At 41.3% G+C, this 17,141-nt stretch overlaps 1 protein-coding gene across 2 annotated transcripts in view; it reads right to left on the bottom strand.

Annotated features, from left to right (window-relative positions):
• The window catches only part of mapk8ip1b (mitogen-activated protein kinase 8 interacting protein 1b), a 52,135-nt gene that overhangs the window by 27,089 nt on the left and 7,905 nt on the right, over positions 1-17,141 (bottom strand). For both annotated transcript variants that reach the window (XM_071489430.1, XM_071489431.1), the window contains exon 2: positions 7,147-7,258. In XM_071489430.1, the coding sequence (XP_071345531.1) occupies positions 7,147-7,258 (112 nt within the window). The remainder of the gene's footprint in view (positions 1-7,146; positions 7,259-17,141) is intronic.

Genomic DNA, 17,141 nt, shown 5'->3' with positions numbered 1-17,141 from the left:
GCAATGAAAATCTAAATGAATCAATGCAAACCACAACAAAATACATAAACACTGGATAATAACATGCTGCTGAGTATTCCCAGTTAACAGTGTACCACTGCGCACAAATGGGGTATGCGTCTCAGCAAACGGCTGAAGATCAGTAAACATACTGGACATGACAGTGACTGATGCTTTAAGTAGGACCGGAGACGAACAGGGCTTCTCATCTTTCTGTTTGTGTTGATGAAGCAGGTTCCTCTCTGCTGTTGCCATGTGTGGATGAGATGACGTGAGCAGTATCCATGGGGGCAGTGCAATATGTGTATGTGTGTGTGTGTGTGTGTGTGTGTGTGTGTGTGTGTGCGTGTGTATGTGTGTGTGAGTGTAGTATGCACCAACACTGCATGTATTTTCAGCTCTGACACGTGCAGTAGGTGAGAGAATCACTGTTGCCATGGAAATAGACCTCTTTCTCCTCTTGTCAGTGTTTTGCTGGTCTCTCTCGCTCTCTCTCTCTCTCTCTCTCTCTCTCTCTCTTTCACTGTGTATCTTGCTCCCTCTGTGCATTAATGAAATGTGTTTGTAGCTTAGCACTGTCACAGTTTTAAATAAAATCACTCATCTTTACTGGTTTTGAAACAATGTAACCAAAGCAATGAATAACATCTGAAATATCAATAATTTGACTAACAGTAAAATACTGAAAGGGAAAATAACTAATCAAATATGATGGCATATACATTAGTACTGATAAGATTTCTTTACACTAATAAAGCTCATATGTACTGACCATTTTTGGCATGGTACATGTGTGTAAAAGTATGTATATTTTATTGATGTTTCTGTTTATTATATGTATTTTATTTTATATGTCTGTATTATTTTGGTAATAAATTACAAACTGTTTGATCATGGACAAAGTTCAGATTGCACAAGACTAACTTGTTTATGGTGAATTATCAGTCACAGGACTACCCTGGTGAAGGCAAGCTCACTGGAAACATCTGGAAAATAATACAGGTACATTGGAGAAGTCTTGTGATGTGTTTGGTTCTTCTGATTTGATCATTTTGGTTAATGTGACAAAAGTGAGTTATTTTTATGCTTATCTAACATCTTACATTTATTTTAGATTTTACATTTCCCCTGTCTCTCTGTCTAACACACTGTGGCGATAGAGGGCAGTCTAGGCAGAATAACAAGCTTTGAATCCTCTCTTTGTTTAGTATGTGTGGACACTGTATTGTGGTTATGTGTCCATTTCAGCAGTCACTTCAGTTTAATTGCCTGTTTTATCTGACCTCACCTCAACACAGGATTTTTTTCAACCATCCACCCACAACAAATGAGTGCTAATCAAATCCATTTACCCCTGCACACAAGCATGGAAGCACTCTCCTCTCTCCATGCACACACAAACACAGCGGTTGTGATAATGCATGTTGTCATTTCATGTCTCTGAGGATCATTAAAATCTCTTTATGTTTCATTCTGGATTCGAGCTGCTCCACACAACATTAATCCTTCGTGACTACAGACATTCACACGCTAATTCAGATAACAGTCAAATTTCTTTTAGGCTTCTGTCCAAAAAAATGTGACTTTTCATTTGGCGCGTTTCTAAGAAGCAAGTGAAGGAATCTTTGTCACATTCATTTTGGTAGTTTCCGTCACATATGAGGAACCACAAACAGACTAAAAAGTAGCAGCTTTGCTTGAGAGGCAAATTTTGAGATTAAAACACAAAATCAGCTTTTTGTTCGAAGTGAGCCTGGCTCATCACTGCGATTCTGGGATCTGTGAATTTTCAGGAAGTCTAAAACAACTTTACTACAATCGAGTAACACTGCAAAAATAATAGTCCTATTCCCAGTTCTATTATTGACACTTAATGCAACATGTGCTTGCTTACTTCACACACAAGCTGTCACATCAATGAAGATATTTTATTCCTGCAGTCTAAAAGGAGTATGATTCAACAATATTTAGGTCTCTCTCTTGGAAGCAGAGACTTTTTTTGTTTTTTCTGGGAGGCAGCAGCTACAAAAGACGTCCATCTGCACTCCTGTAGATTCAGATGTGCCAGAGGGGGAAACAATTAAGAAACGAGCCCGCCGAGGATTTCTGGATCTAAGTGTTGTCTATTCCTCAATAATGTGGTTTTGGTTTGTAAGCCTTGGAGAGCATACAGGATTTTCTCTTCATTATTTGTCCTGCAGTATGTGGGGCAGGAACTAAACCTGAAACCTGGTTCCTGTAGTTGAAATTTGGGGTAAACGTCTTGAAACATTTTATTTTAAAGTTTTTTTTTGTAAGTGAAAGGAGCCACAAATTGGTGGTTCAGTAACACAGTCAGAAGAGCAAACAATTGAAATGGTCATTATATTGTTGTAGTGTTTATGTACTGCATCTATAGATTATAGAACAGCATTTAAATCAGCCTGAATGCTGATGTGATTGGAACCCTGTTTGATCTGTTTTGCACTAGTTGAGACATGCTCCCTATAAACCCCTAAAGACACACACACACACACACACACACACACACACACACACTTACACAGTCACTGCCCCCCCATACCCCTCCTGCTGGGACAGACACCACGCCTGTCTGGGATGCCCCTTCTATGCAACCGTCCATTATTGATGGGACAAGATGCATCCTGATGCTCCCCTGGGATAATGAGCTCACTGATGAGGTCACTGCTCTGTGTGTATACATACAGTGAGGGCTCTGCATAAAGTGCTCACAGTTCATAACCCCTTTATCTCCTGACGTTTTGCAGCTGCACCGCCTCCTCATACATTTTTAAAGAGGCTCTAAGGTCTGTGATGACAGCTGATAGATGACAGAAGAACGTCAGTGTGTCCGACCCCGCTGATTCATTCACTGCTCCTCAGTTAGTGTGTTTTTATAAATATCTTGAATTTGCAACACAAACTTAGAAAACTGTGCAGAAAAGAAAAGGAAAAAAATAAATGAATAGCTTATTAACTTGTTAGAGCGAACATGTCAGCACCCTGTCGGAGTTGTGTCTGTGTCCACCTGATGAATCTAAGTCCTTTATCTGATTCTTTAGCTGTACACGTTTGACTTTCTTCGGTAGATAGTTGCTGACTGTTTGTCTGCTGAACCGGGAGCCAGCAGCGGGTTTATTGGAGCCTACTTGGTTAAAACAGTTCCCTTCAATTTAATGTGAATGAATGAAAATAGCAGCAGTTGAATATTAAACACTGTGATGTAATTTGTTGTGGTTTTTGATTTTGTCTTTTACGACAAGCTCCTCCATCTGGACTGGATTAGACACTAATGAAACAAACATTTCTCCAGTCACTGTGAGTGTTCTGGGATTTGTTTCGGCTTTATATTGAGCAGCTTCAGAGAACAGAGTAAACATAAGTGCAACACCACAGGGAAACCATTTTTTAGACCACTCCACAGATAGATGATGTTTGTTGTTTCTGATCAACACAAATAAATATCTGAGTTCTTCCTGTAATTCCATATTTAAAAAGAGCTCATCTTATATCTGTGGTTTTTGTCACTCCAGTGTTCAGGCAGTCACAGGAAACAGGTTCACCAGACAAAACCAAACAAACAAACGTTCCATCATCTAAAAACAAAAAAAGCAAACTACAAAATATCCCTGGTGACTTATGACAATAACAATACAAAAGAAGGTAAGAAATAAAATCTAGAATTGTATTTCTAATTGAAAATCAAAGCAAATTTTAGGTCAGAGCCTTGGTGAAAATTTAACAAGAAGGATCAATTTCCTCTCCTTCTGCCTTCATTCCTCTATCTGAATTTCTCACTCCCTCAGTCATCTCTGTAACTTCTGCTTTCCCAGGCTGTCAGGATTCATAAGCCCGTTATCTGGCCAGTCATCTCTCTACCCACATTCCTAAAGCCAGTGGGTCACTGGATAAATATCATTGCATCATTTTATCATCCAGACTGCTGTGCAACCCACCACCTCTCTAATCACCATCATGATGCTGAGGATGTTCCCAGAGCTCCAGCTGAGAGTTTCCATCATCCACCTGCTGGCTTTACCTCATCACAGAGGGGAGTCTGTCTTCTCTACTGTCTTTATCCTCTCTTCATGGGCCTGTGTGCAGTGTTGCCCAATCAGAGCCCAGAACCCGCCCGATCAACCGAAGAGCAGCCTAATTTCTAATGTTCAATTAGATTTTGTAGGTGAATACACGGTAGGGTGATGTGATTTCAAATCAATATCATAAGGATTTCAAACTTTTACCTTAATTACGATTAATGAACAATTACTATGGACAGCAGGAGCATACGTCGCAAAAATGACGCATCTTAAAACTAAAATGTTTTAATGTAGACGTAGCCTGAGGTGCAGGGTTTGTGCTTGCGTCATCCATACCATCAGCTCTGCTTTGACTGAACGTGGTCTAACATTAGTTGGATGAGGCAGAGGAACATGACTGAACACGAGGTAGTATTTTTTTTTTTTTTTTAAGGGGACAGTTCAGGAACCCACGCATTAACCAAACTAACTGACAACAACCAACCAAGATTAAGTAGGTGAGAGGTTCTAAAGGTCGGATTTGATCTGTGCATTGCCCAGCCTGAAGGAATATATATATATATATATATATATATATTTATATATATATATATATATATATATACACATATAGGAAGAGAAATAATCAGTCCTATCACCTCTGGTCTTCTGTTTTATCAGAATAATTAGGGACACTTAAAACCATGACTATAATAATGAAAAATTCATCACAGAAGTCATAAAAAGTCAAAGACTTGAGATAAGAGACAGAATGTTCAAGTTTTCAGATCAGATCTAAGCTTCTGAAAGTCTTTTATCTCGCAGCCTTGACTGAATAATAATTGTAATAGAAGTTTCAACTTAAATTCCTTTGGCTGCTGCTGAGATCCTGGCGTTATTACTCTTCATTGCTAGCCAACACAAACACAGAGCGTTACATGACCTGTGGCGACTTGATGCTCATCTTTCACTGGTGACACTGCGTTTCTTGCTGCCATGGGGCAATGCAACTAATGTAACTGTTACCTGCTTTTGCCCTGTTTTCTGTTAATGTACACATTTATTTTTTTGATAACTTTGGTCCAGGTCCTGTTATGGCAGCCTACTCTCTCTCTTGTTGTTGGCATGGTCTTCTTTTTCTGATGTATCTGATTTGTTTGTCAGTCAAAAGCCCTTTTGGATTCGATTTCTCTGAGGCTTCTACAAGAGGATGAGTCATCAGTGTCCACACACACACACACACACACACACACACACACACACACACACACACACACACACACACACATACACACACACACACACACACACACCTCCAGCAGAGAGCTTTAACATCCAATAATCTGGGCCGTAATTAGCTCCCTGGAAGAAGAAAAAGCAGAGAAAAAGAGAACTGGCTTTTCAACCTGAAAATATTCCCACCACTCCTTGATATCATAGCAATTTTCTCATCTGTCAGGTCACTGTCACTAAAAGAATCAAATACAAGTCACAGCAGAAAAAAAAAAATCATCTGCTCATATAATTGACAATGAAAAAAGCCCCTCGACCCTCCTGTTGCCTTGGTTACAGTAGCGAAGCTGGATGCAGGAGGAGGTGATGATGGTTTCAGTGGAAACGCTGACGGAGAGATCTGACAGAATGATAAATTTACCTCTGCTTATCTTCTCCCTCTGTACCTCTCTACATCTCTCTCTCTTGTAGTTGTTCCAGTTTTGATAATGACCCACTCATTTCTATGCCAATAAAACTTGAAGAAAACAGGGTGCTGGTGGTAACATGGCGCTCAAAACTTATGAAACCCCCCCCCCCCCTCTCTCCCAAAAAAAACTCTCCACTTTTGGAGGCCTTGAACAAATGGTAAACAGCTCAGAATGGATTATTTAGATACCCAGGGTGAAGCGGGGCAATCACATACAATCAGACTCAAGTTCTTTTACAGAGCGTCTGTCTGGCATCTCTGCCTCTGGCCTCTTTCCTCTACTGGCAGGAAGCTGAATGCAGCAGCTGTTCAGGACAAAGTGACACTGAGAGGAGAGTCCGACTCCTCACTGAGCTCAGATGTGGACACAGTGTTTCTGAGTGATGACAGCATGTTCTACAAAATTTGATACAGGAAGGACGTTATGCGTATGTTTCATTATATTTGAATCTCTTGCAAAAATAGCTTCTTATGGCTATTATTTCTTTTTTAATATTTAGAGGGACTTTCAAGCACAATCAGCAGCTCTTCTTTGTTTCCTCCTCTTCTCTCAGATTCTATTACTGAAAGCATTTTATGAGCTATCGGTGCCGCAAGAGGACCTCATACAGTGCAGCGGACAGTGTGCTCTTACAGCTGAGGTGGAAAAAAATACTGCGGGGACATGCAATTTAAGTGAAAGTTGGTTAAAAGTGTTGTTGTAACAATATAATACAAGCACAGACACTAAACTAAACCATGCAACGCCAAAACCTGGCTTGTGGCAGTATCAACTTTGACCTTGTTTGTTAGCGACCTTTTCTAAATGTGACCAGTAAGATGACAGCTCTTCATATTGTGCAGCACCTCATCAAAATCACACAATCTTGACAGGAAAACTACAGCAGGTCTGAATGGCAGCGTTTGTGAATGAGCAGATTGTGAACTGTGGCACTCTCTCCTACCTCTGCTGCACCACAGTCTACACATGCTGAGGAACAAAACAGTAAAACTTAGAAGGAAGGAGCCGCCGTGTTTGAATGCCTCCAATTTTTATAGATCCAAAAGCACAATCTTTTCCTGGTAGGAGAAACGATCTGCTCCCACCTGTCCAGCATGTGAGTATGCTTACACTCCAAAGGATGTGACCATGTCTGACATAAAAACACTTACAACATGCAAACACTGTATTTGTTTGTTGAACTCTCCTCTAGTTTTAAGAAGCTGTCAATTCAAAATGATTTTCTTTGTTCACATGTAACTGGGAAAGAAGGGGCGGGAGGTGAATCATTAAATCCACAGCAGGAGAACTGTTGATTGAGCCTTCAAAGATACACATGAGGTCATGAGTTCTATGAAACTGCCTGAAAAGAGAGAACTGACTTGTAAGAGCATAAACTCATTTCATGTACTTTGGTGAGACCCAGCTCTGCGGAGGCAGCTTACCTTAATATCCGGCCCATTACAGTTGAGACTCATCCCGCGCTCGTCTGTGATCTCTGTAATCTCCGACAGGTCGTCATCTTCAAACTCATCCAGGCTGATGTCATGGGTCAACCTGGTTGAAGGGGGGGGGGGGGGGATTAAGGTTAGAAGGGGAAGAAGGGGGTGAAGAAAAAAAAAATCAATGTTAATCCTTCAGCACTCATCCGCAGCCAGAGTACATTTCAAAATATCTTACTGACCGAATTTATCTGTCTGGCAGGGGGGCAACTCCGAGCCAAAATCCAGGCCCAGTGACACATGTCAACATGGGTCACAAGCTCTGGTTTTAACTGTCAACAGAAAACTTTTACTAAAAAAGTGTATGTGACATTGTTCATGGATGTAATTTTAAAAAAGGACTATATTCAGTTGGTGCAATTTTGATAAGATTTTTGCTCCACACTTGTGTATTTTTTTGTACCAGTTCTGCACGTCTCCATCTGCTACTTGTAAAAACAAGTTGAGATTCTCCTCAGGTATGGAAGAAAAAAAAAAACACTGGCAGCACATTCTCATTATAAGCAGGAACCAGTGTTATATCCCTGGTCAGTGACTGGTTGGGGGAGGTTGAGACTGTCCATTTGACTGCTTGTGAAGCATTAGCAGCATGGATAGAGCTACACACCAACACTGATGAGGAGACTGAATCACAGTGGTAGTGGAGTGGAAGTGGAAGGCATTGTCACAGACAGCAGATCAGTCTATGAACTCACTGTAACTAAAATCACAACAGCCTTGACAGCAGACTGAACTAATCCTAACTTGATGACAGAAGCTAAAAGTTACGTTCCCAGGGATAAAGAGAAACACAGTTTAACATATTCATCTCGGCCCTGTAACATGAACAGAAGCTGCCACAAACAACAGCGTGACAAAAGTTATTCAATTTATAATTCAACAAGACAAAAAGCCTCATTAGCTCCCTGTGGTGGCCACAATGCTCATTCAGAATACAATTCATGGAACAAATGAAGAAACATGCTGTTGATTTTGCTGCTTTTTTGTGCTCTGCATAATGGGGCCAAAAATATAAAGTTTGGCACCAGGAGAAAAGCTCACTGGGGAATTAAAGAGTTTTTGAAATAAGTATCTTTTGGGTAAAGATGACATTTTGAGGACTTCTAGAGGAAAGCTCAGGGGTCATCCAGATTCAGACAGGTTCATTCTCCAGGAATGTGCCTAGTAAATTTCATGGCATGATTTGGTTATTTATTATGTATGTTAGCATGATGTTGTTGATGTAAGTAACGAACTGACTGACCATACTGAAACAACTTATAGGTCAACAAAACAGCAAAGCAGATAGCTCGGGGTGAGTGATCTGATGATCACATATCGTGGATCTTTCAGATTAATCGTACAACATACCAGTTCTTCACCTGAGCAGAACAAGCCTGCAGGCAGGGAAACACGAGGTGGGACTAGCTGGTCAGCAATGACTGAACTTTCAAACTGAAACACTTCACCTCATAAATAAATAACAGCGCTGTCCAAACAAATACTCCATACAAACTAAGCAAAAAGAGTGACTGTTTATGACACAAGCTCCTGTCGTCAACAGAAGACAGCACTGTGGGCAAAGAACAGCAGCAAGCAGACAATCATCTGAAAGTGGCAAAAAGTGGCAGAAAGATATTAATCACAACTTCCAGTCAAGACTTTCACAATAAAATCAGAGCAGAAACGCAATACAAATCATGACTGAGATTGTGGATTGCTATTCTACCCAAAAAGCTTGTCATATGATTTTATGGCCAAATCGCCCCTCCTTACATACAACTACTCTGTAGTGTGAAAATCTCTGAACAAGCTTCTCATCACAAGGGTCATCCTCTGCATCAGTTTTCTACCAGCACATCGACCTGGTGTGGCAGTCAAGTGCATATGGAGGCATGCATATTCTCAGTTTACTGGACTTGCATCCAAATTTCCATGGACATTAAAAAACATAAGATCACAAATTATTTTGCAGGGAGGAGCATAAGGTCTTGTTTGCTCATGCAGCCCCAGGACATCACTCCAGTTTCAGGCAGGGAAGTGTACTGTCCTGCTGTCTGTAGCAGGATTCAATTAGCTCCCAGGAAACAATGCTTCTGTTTTCCCCATCTGTAATTATGTCTGCCTGTTATCTCCTTACCCAGCAGCCTCCGGGGCGTAACAGACAGAGACAGAGCAGGAAAATGTTATTAGAGGGAGGAAAGAGAGGATGACAGTGATCACGAGGAGCACAGCAGCGAGCTGTCAGGGAGACCTGGTGAACCTGGAGAGCTGAGATCCCCCTGTTGCTGCCTGATGCTAATGTCATTTCTGGCTACATCGACAGTGCAGCTGTCTCCTCCTGCACAGCTGCGACCGACTTTAGCCGTCACATGTCGGAGGATGGGCATGGGAGTTAAATAGCCCGGGAAGAAGCATCTGTTTACCTCTATAATGAGGCCCTGAAGGAGGTGGGAGAGAAGGGCTGAAGGATGGAAAGGAAGAGAGAGAAAGGAAGAGAGGAAGATGAACAGAGTATATGAATCCAGCAGTCTTTTGGTAGAGAGTAAAGGATCTCAGATGGGAATATATGTACGCTATGTAGAGGCAGAGGGAGAAAGAGACATTAAGAAATCACCCAATGGAATACGCCTACAATTCGCCTGCCATCATTAAACAAACCTCCAGCTGGTGAAGCTGCAGCATCAGTAACAGTTCAGCCTTGATTGATTGATTTCATTTTATTTTTCATCCAGGGCTGACTTTCTAAAATGACGCCTAAATGCAAAGTAGTGTAACGGCTGACTTGCAAGGTTGAAAAATATGATTGTATGTAGCTCTTGCTACTAGAATTAAAGGTGGCTTTGTAAAGTTAGGATGAGGCTGGTGATAGTCTATTAATCTCATAAAAAAGGTCAACAATGAATTGATCCTATGCACAAGTACTCGCATTGTAACAAAACCTGATGTAGATCATCCTCAATGGTTCACTGTTGTCCAAAAATGACTAAAACACATCAATGAGGCAAACTTTTGCACTGGAAGACGACTACTGTAGTTTATTTAGGATCAATTCCACTTATAGTACTCCAACCTGCTGCTGTAAACACTCACTGAAGGACCCAACAGGCCTATGTATTGATCAGATTGAGTAGTTTGCTGTTTTAGAAAAGTGTACCAGCTAATGTTAGCTGAAGCAGTTTTCTTACATGAAAGTTTACCTGTCAGCTGTTTTAAAACATGGTCAGTATGAATATTCATAGGCCACTGTTTCTGGGTTTTAGCTTTTTATACGTTTTATTGACAGGAAAAATATTGAATGACACTATTATTCTTAATTCTTTAAAGGCTTTTTGGGGGCTATTCTCTGCAGCTGAACGTGATCACTTGTCAGGTGGTGGTGACTGTCGCTCCACAAGAGCTTCAGCTATTGTTGCGTTTAATAGACAAGAGATTATAAAACACCCTCTGAGCAGTGCTACATCTTCAGGGCAGATTGGAGGCTACAGTGATTCAAGATTGGAAAGTGACTAGATGTGCCAGGGTTAGCGGTTAGCATGCTAACTTCAGTAGAAGTGAAGGAAGTGACAGAGACAAGTGTTAACATTGGTGTTTGATGCTGTAATTGCAACGTTTCTTCTGGACTGGTAAGTGAACAGCTGTTAATACTTATGCTGGCAATGTAGCAATAGCCAAATTTGCAACTAGCTCCTTTAAAGCTGCAATAATTATTTTTGACCACTCGGGGGCAAAGAGACTCAGACAAGTCCACAGCTTGTGAAGTGATCGTGGCTAACATGGCTAACAGCTGCCTACAGGCACACGCAAAACTATCATCCCACTGGATTTGTGTTTCTGTCCACCTGATGAATGTAAGTGTTCACCTAATTTTTGTCTCCACCAGCTAATGAGAGTGAGGGTGTTAGTGAGAGCCGCAAGATTTTAATCCCCGATCTTGCCAAAAAAAAACAAAAAAACATGTTTGATTCAGCTCTGTCAATATGTCTCCAGCTCCCCTCATCTTTTCCCACAGCACTGAGCAACACGTGGCTTAAGGTGCCATCTGAACTGAATTGTACTGACAGGCTTTTGTCTGGGGACACTCCTCTGCTTCTCAATATCAAAAACTGTAAGCTTATCAGTTCACCACAATTGTATTATAACACAGACAGGTGCCTGGGAAAGGCAAGAAATCAATACGCTCCCAAGTGTCCCCCTGTTATCAGCATCACTTACAGGAAGGAGGGGAAAGGTGGAAGAGAGGAGAGGAAAGACTGCAAACAAGATGCATGAACGCCAATCAAAACTAATCGGCCATGAGTATGTCATGTTTTTTGACTCTGAATGGCAGGTTTTGACCTGTAATTGTGGTTTCACAAGGACAAAAAGAGGAGGGGAGGTGAGAGGAAACAACGTTGTGACTGTAGATCAAACCGTGAGCAAAGTGCAAAGAGAGGCGGCAGACAGTGAGAGGATGGAGAGAGTCATGAGAACAATAATAAAGGGAGGGGAGGGGGGTGAAAATTAAGTGCTGGGAGATAAACCACCTGGACAGGACAGGGTGACCCCTTTGCTGCAGTGAATTGTGGGTAAGGAGGGATGCAGACACCAGAGAAACCAACAGAGTGTATAGCACAGAGCAAATTACATTGTCACACATCAAGGCACAGACATCACAGGGTAGCATGCAGGGCGCACAATGTCGACAATCAATCAGGCTGCACAGTCACATCATAGCTGTGGTGTGGAAACCTCCTGTCACAGATTTCGTTTTTTGTTTTTTTGTTCTCTCAATTTACGTAAATGATCAGAGGATTCCTTTGTGGATCTGATCTCTAAGCTCCATAATAGCTAAAATGGTTGTTTTTTTTTAAATTTCTATTGTGTTCCAACAACAGTTGACACATTTCTTTCCTGACAACATCTATCATTAATTGGTAACTTCATATTCAAGCAATACACAACACTGTTAATCCATCCAGCCAAGGCAGAAGCACAGCATCTGTGGACTTTTTGGCCAGTCCCATGTTAAATTCTCCAGTATATCCTATATGAATACACGGTCTAGATTAAAGCTTTTCATAATTGTGTGTCAGAATGAGTTATTACTGTGGGTTTGTTTTCACATATGTAAATCCATTAAAACTGTGGATCAAGCCTGAATGCCATCTTAGTAACACTGAGAGCTTTGGACACTCATGAACGCTGCTGCTTCACTGATACATGTTTCGAGCTGCAACAGTTAGGTTCGTCGATTCACTTACAGTCATTTGTGAGATAATTAATAGGAAGCAGTGATAATCACTTAATCGCTTGTCAGTTTCTAAGAAAGAATAAAAAAGAAAAAATCCAGCTTCCAGCTTCTAAAATGTGAATATTTTCTTATTTTTCGATTGCTCTGATGGTAAATTGAAGATCCTTCAGGGTTTCAGACTGTTGGTCAAGCAAAACAACAGATTGGAAGATGTCACCTGATGTTCTACAAACCAAATATTTAATCAAGCAACCGTGAAAAAAAATCAGCAGACCAATCCATACTGAAATAATCGTAAAAGGGCAACAGAGTTTGCTGGAGGAGAATGCCACATCAACATTTTCCTGGTGGTACAGAGACGCTTCTGCGTCTGCATTTAAAAGTAGCGTACTGCCCCAAAAGTTTCAGAGTTGCAGAGAAAAACAGCCTCAGGTATGGCACTGTCCAAAGATTGAAAACAGCCCACATTTCCTTAGAGATTTTGAACTTTCTCGCTTACTTTTAGAATGAGTTGTTGTGCATTTAGCTTTTACTTCTGCCAGTTCACGGTCAAGATACAGACAGGAAAGGTGGGAATGGAGAGAGGGGTTGCGACATTCAACAAAGGTCCAATGCAGGCACTCGATAAACCTGACCCAAATCTCTCAAACTTTTGCAGTCAGCACACATTTATATCCACAGATCTAATTATTCTAATAATAATTTTTTAAAACAATTCCCTAAACAAACACAAGATGGATTTAACAATAACCAAGAAAACCCAGAACCCTGAATATCCTCCTTAGTATTCTCTGGGATTGTTTTCCTGAACTACATATTGCCAACATCTCCCTCACAACACTCACAACCCCCTCAGTGATCGATGCAGGCTGACACAGCAGGGCTGAGCTGAGCTGTCCAGGTCAGAGATGCCAACGATACAGCTTCTGTGTCATCATCACTGAAAGCGAGACACAGCAAATCACTGTTGCAGCAGCAACAGGCTGACCCTGGCATCAACACTGTGACACTGTTGCCTCACAGCAGACCTGAAGACCTGAGGACCATCCAGGCAGCTGAGGGGAGCTGCTAAAAACGATCATATTAACTCTGATATAGTTTTTGTCTCCAACAAAATACAGCATTTACTTTTAATTTGTTTTGTCAAATAGTAAGTAAACATAGTTGCTGCCTAGTTTAGGTATGATTAGGACTACTTTTTGAGGCATTTTGTCTTTATCTATATGACTGTGGAGGGTGACAGACAACAGGACAGAGAGTAGGGGAATGACACAACGCAAAGGGCCCGGCCAGTCGGGAGTCAAACCGAATGGTATGCATCCTCACCATTCGGCTTTTCTTAAGCAGCACATATGTCATCAGACGGTTTGCATCCTATGTGCCACAGGTTAAATGTCAAACTTGACTTATGTCATCTCATTGTTCCAAAACCAACAAATCATAACCACAACAATGTTAATTTTGCTTTAGGTGCCACAAGTGGATATAACATCCAAGACTCAGCTGGGTGCAAAGCAGCCACTTATGAGGACAGATGCTTCATGCTTCTGTGCTCAGCTGTTGTTACTCAGTTCATCTACATGGCTCCACTATGAAAACTTAAATGACCAGTTTTCTATTTCTACATGTGTTAAAAACACTAACAGTTTCTAATTGCTTTGGCAAAGGTTTACCCTTTGAATGCATGTCTATAAAACATGGAAAAGAATCAACTTATGGGGTAGATGTGTAAGAGACACTCAGTTCAAGGAAACCAAAGTCAACTGTGAAGAATCCCCCCCCCCCCCCCCACCACCACCAACATCCTGTGAAATATAAATTCTTTTCCACAAGATGTCACAGTCTCATTAGTTCATTTTGCTTCTAATGTGCCTTAAGCCATGAGTTCATCCTCCAGGGGCGATTTTAATATTTCATGTGCTATTCAGTAATTCTGATCCCGTTCTCAGGATGTATGATCTTCCTCAGACTATTCCAGTATTAATAACAGTAAATGTGATTTTTTTAATAGGTCTCTGTGATCAGCTGATGACACACTGTGTTTTAAGGTTCGTCATTCACACACACTGTTTCTAGGCTACAATCTTCTGCTAAAATCAGATTTTCTGGATCCAAATAATTAACAAAATAGCAGCAGGTGGCTAAAGTCCGGGTTTCAAATTGTCCCGTTAGAAACACGACATCACAGACACTTTGTCCACAGTAAAATGACATCGGAGGGCAACAACACTGCAGGATCAATGTCACGGTTTGTTTCTCTAAGGATATGGGGATAAACTCCCGCGTTATTCTGACAGTGGAGGGTGACAGGGCAGCACACAGGAGTGTTTGTGCCTCTCTGCTTGTGTTAATGAAGGACAGCATGACCTCACGCTCAGGCCATGATGGGCCCGGCCAGCTCATTAGTCTTTATCTGAATCCAGCTATGACCCTGATGCCAACAGCACTGTATTTGAGTACTGCCTGCTTGCAAACATTGACAGCAGTTTTTATTCACAAGTAGAACATGAGGTCAAATATATATATATATATATATATATATATATATATATATATATATATATATGTATATGTATGTATGTATGTATACATACATACATACATACATACATACATATATACATATACACATACACAAGCTCACATGGCTCAGCATTTCTTTAAACAGATTTTCACTTAAAAGAAGATTAGAATCGCAAGTTGTGCAAAATCACACTTTTGTTGCAAAATGGTCATGTTGTGGTGAAGACAGATAAGAAAAAAGATTCCAGTATTAGGAAAGGAAGGGAAAATGTGGAGAAAATGTAAACATGCTACTTTTTATGATTATTGAGCAAAATCACCTCAGGTTAAAAAGAAAAAAAAATGTATACAAAACAAAAATGTGAAAAACTGAATCTGATTTCCATCCAAACATTTAAATTATTTAGTTATTGCAATGTTTGCTAACGCATCAGCAAGATCAAGGGCAGTCATGTTACATAGGACTAGCATCTGTGTTGTGCTGTTATGATTCAATCGTCTCACTCTCCATGCACATTAAGCCCAGCTTTGAGTTGTCACAGCAGATGCATGTATACCCTCGCCTGGGTCATTTTTTGCCCCATGTCTCCCCAATAATTCACACATTTATGCTCCCACTGAGAGATTACAAGGCTGCACGCTGTCTGTCATTCATCAGCTTTGCCCTCCTGCAAGGACAGGACCAGGACAAGGATCAGGATCAGGACTGTCCCATCCGATTCGCATCCAGATAACAAAAAAAATGAAAAAAATAAAACTCTCTCCATCATCCGCTGAATGAAAACAAACTCTGAAGACACAAATTCTCCTTCACCAGCATTGCTGTCATGACACACACACATGCACCAACATAAAGTGTGATGTGTGTTCTCCTCTGGTCCTATTTTTGGTCAACATAAAGCAGCAACCTCTGCTGCATGCTCTACCTCTCCTCTGTAAGACACAAACATACACACAGCCATATGCATCCGCTCTCCTTCAAGGGCATGCCTGTCCTGAGCTTTAAGATGCAAGGAGACGACATATAGCAAAGAAAAAAGGCATGTTAGCAGTTACACGCTCACAAGGTCACACACAGCCACGTTGCTGCATGCCAGTAAAAGAAAAGATGATTATAAAGAAACAGGAAAATGAGAGAGATGCCCTACCATTTCTCCCACTGGTCCTCCATCCAACCCTCTCCTCCTTCCCCTCCCGAGTCCATACTGTAAGTGAGGAGGGCATCCACAGCCGAGAGGAGAGGAGGAGGAGGAGAAGGAGCAAGGGGGTTAGAAAGTGAAGGGTGGAGGGAGGGAGAGAGGGAGGAGCAAGTAGGAAGAGAGCAGGAGGAGAGGGAGGAGGGGTGCAGCTTGTCCGGGTCGATGAGAGAGGCGTCCGATTCAGAGCCCTGCTGCTGCCGCTCATGCGGAGGCAAGAGAGATAGAGGGGGGAATTATTGAATGCAGAGGAGCTGAAGCTGCCAGAGAGGAGTATAGTGTTATATAATCTACTCCTCTCTCTCCCTTCCTCCCTCTCTCTCTCTCTCTGATGTTTACTCTGCCCTATGTGCATCAGATTTACTACGCTACTGCAGGAAACTGCTGGTGTTAGCAGAACATCCAACGCCACAGCGAGCCCAAACAGGAGAAGCACCAGAACAAGAAGACACTCCTCTCTCACTCTCTGCAAAACATCACTGTGCTCAATTATTCATGAGGCCCATTGATTCTCATCTTCCCTTCTCTCCCTTCTCTTCCTCTCCATTCATCCTCTTAAAGGAAAATTCCAGTTTACTGCAACTTATTTTTTGTAGTTTTGGCCACCTTCTTTGTTAGTTAAGATAGTATTGCACTCTCTCAAGGTGATTTTCTCAGGTCTAGTGCAAAGCAACATTGATAAAAAGAAGTCTGCAGGGCATAAAACACAAGCAGTCAGATGACAAGAAAAAAAATTTATCCTGATTATTGTTATGTTATAGTGGTTTACATTTTGCAAATAAGTTTAGATTAACAAGGGTTTCACAAGCTCACATTTGTGTTGTAATAAACCAGAATAATCTTTTAACCTGTGCTGGTCTTTGCATGATGAGGCAGATGGTTAAACTTCCAGTCAAAATCAACATGTGTGGTGCACAGACCCCCACATGCAGTCAACTGTACAGTCCATTAACCCTGTCAACCCTGCTGCCCTTAAAACCTCCCTCCATCATCTCATAGGCTGAAGC

This window comes from Trachinotus anak, unplaced genomic scaffold, assembly GCF_046630095.1.
Source record: "Trachinotus anak isolate AG129_WGS33_773 ecotype Australia unplaced genomic scaffold, CSIRO_AGI_Tana_v1 ptg000011l, whole genome shotgun sequence".
NCBI lineage: Eukaryota > Metazoa > Chordata > Actinopteri > Carangiformes > Carangidae > Trachinotus > Trachinotus anak.
The sequence above is the reverse complement of the archived record's forward strand: the minus strand, read 5'-3'. Positions and strand labels throughout refer to the sequence as shown.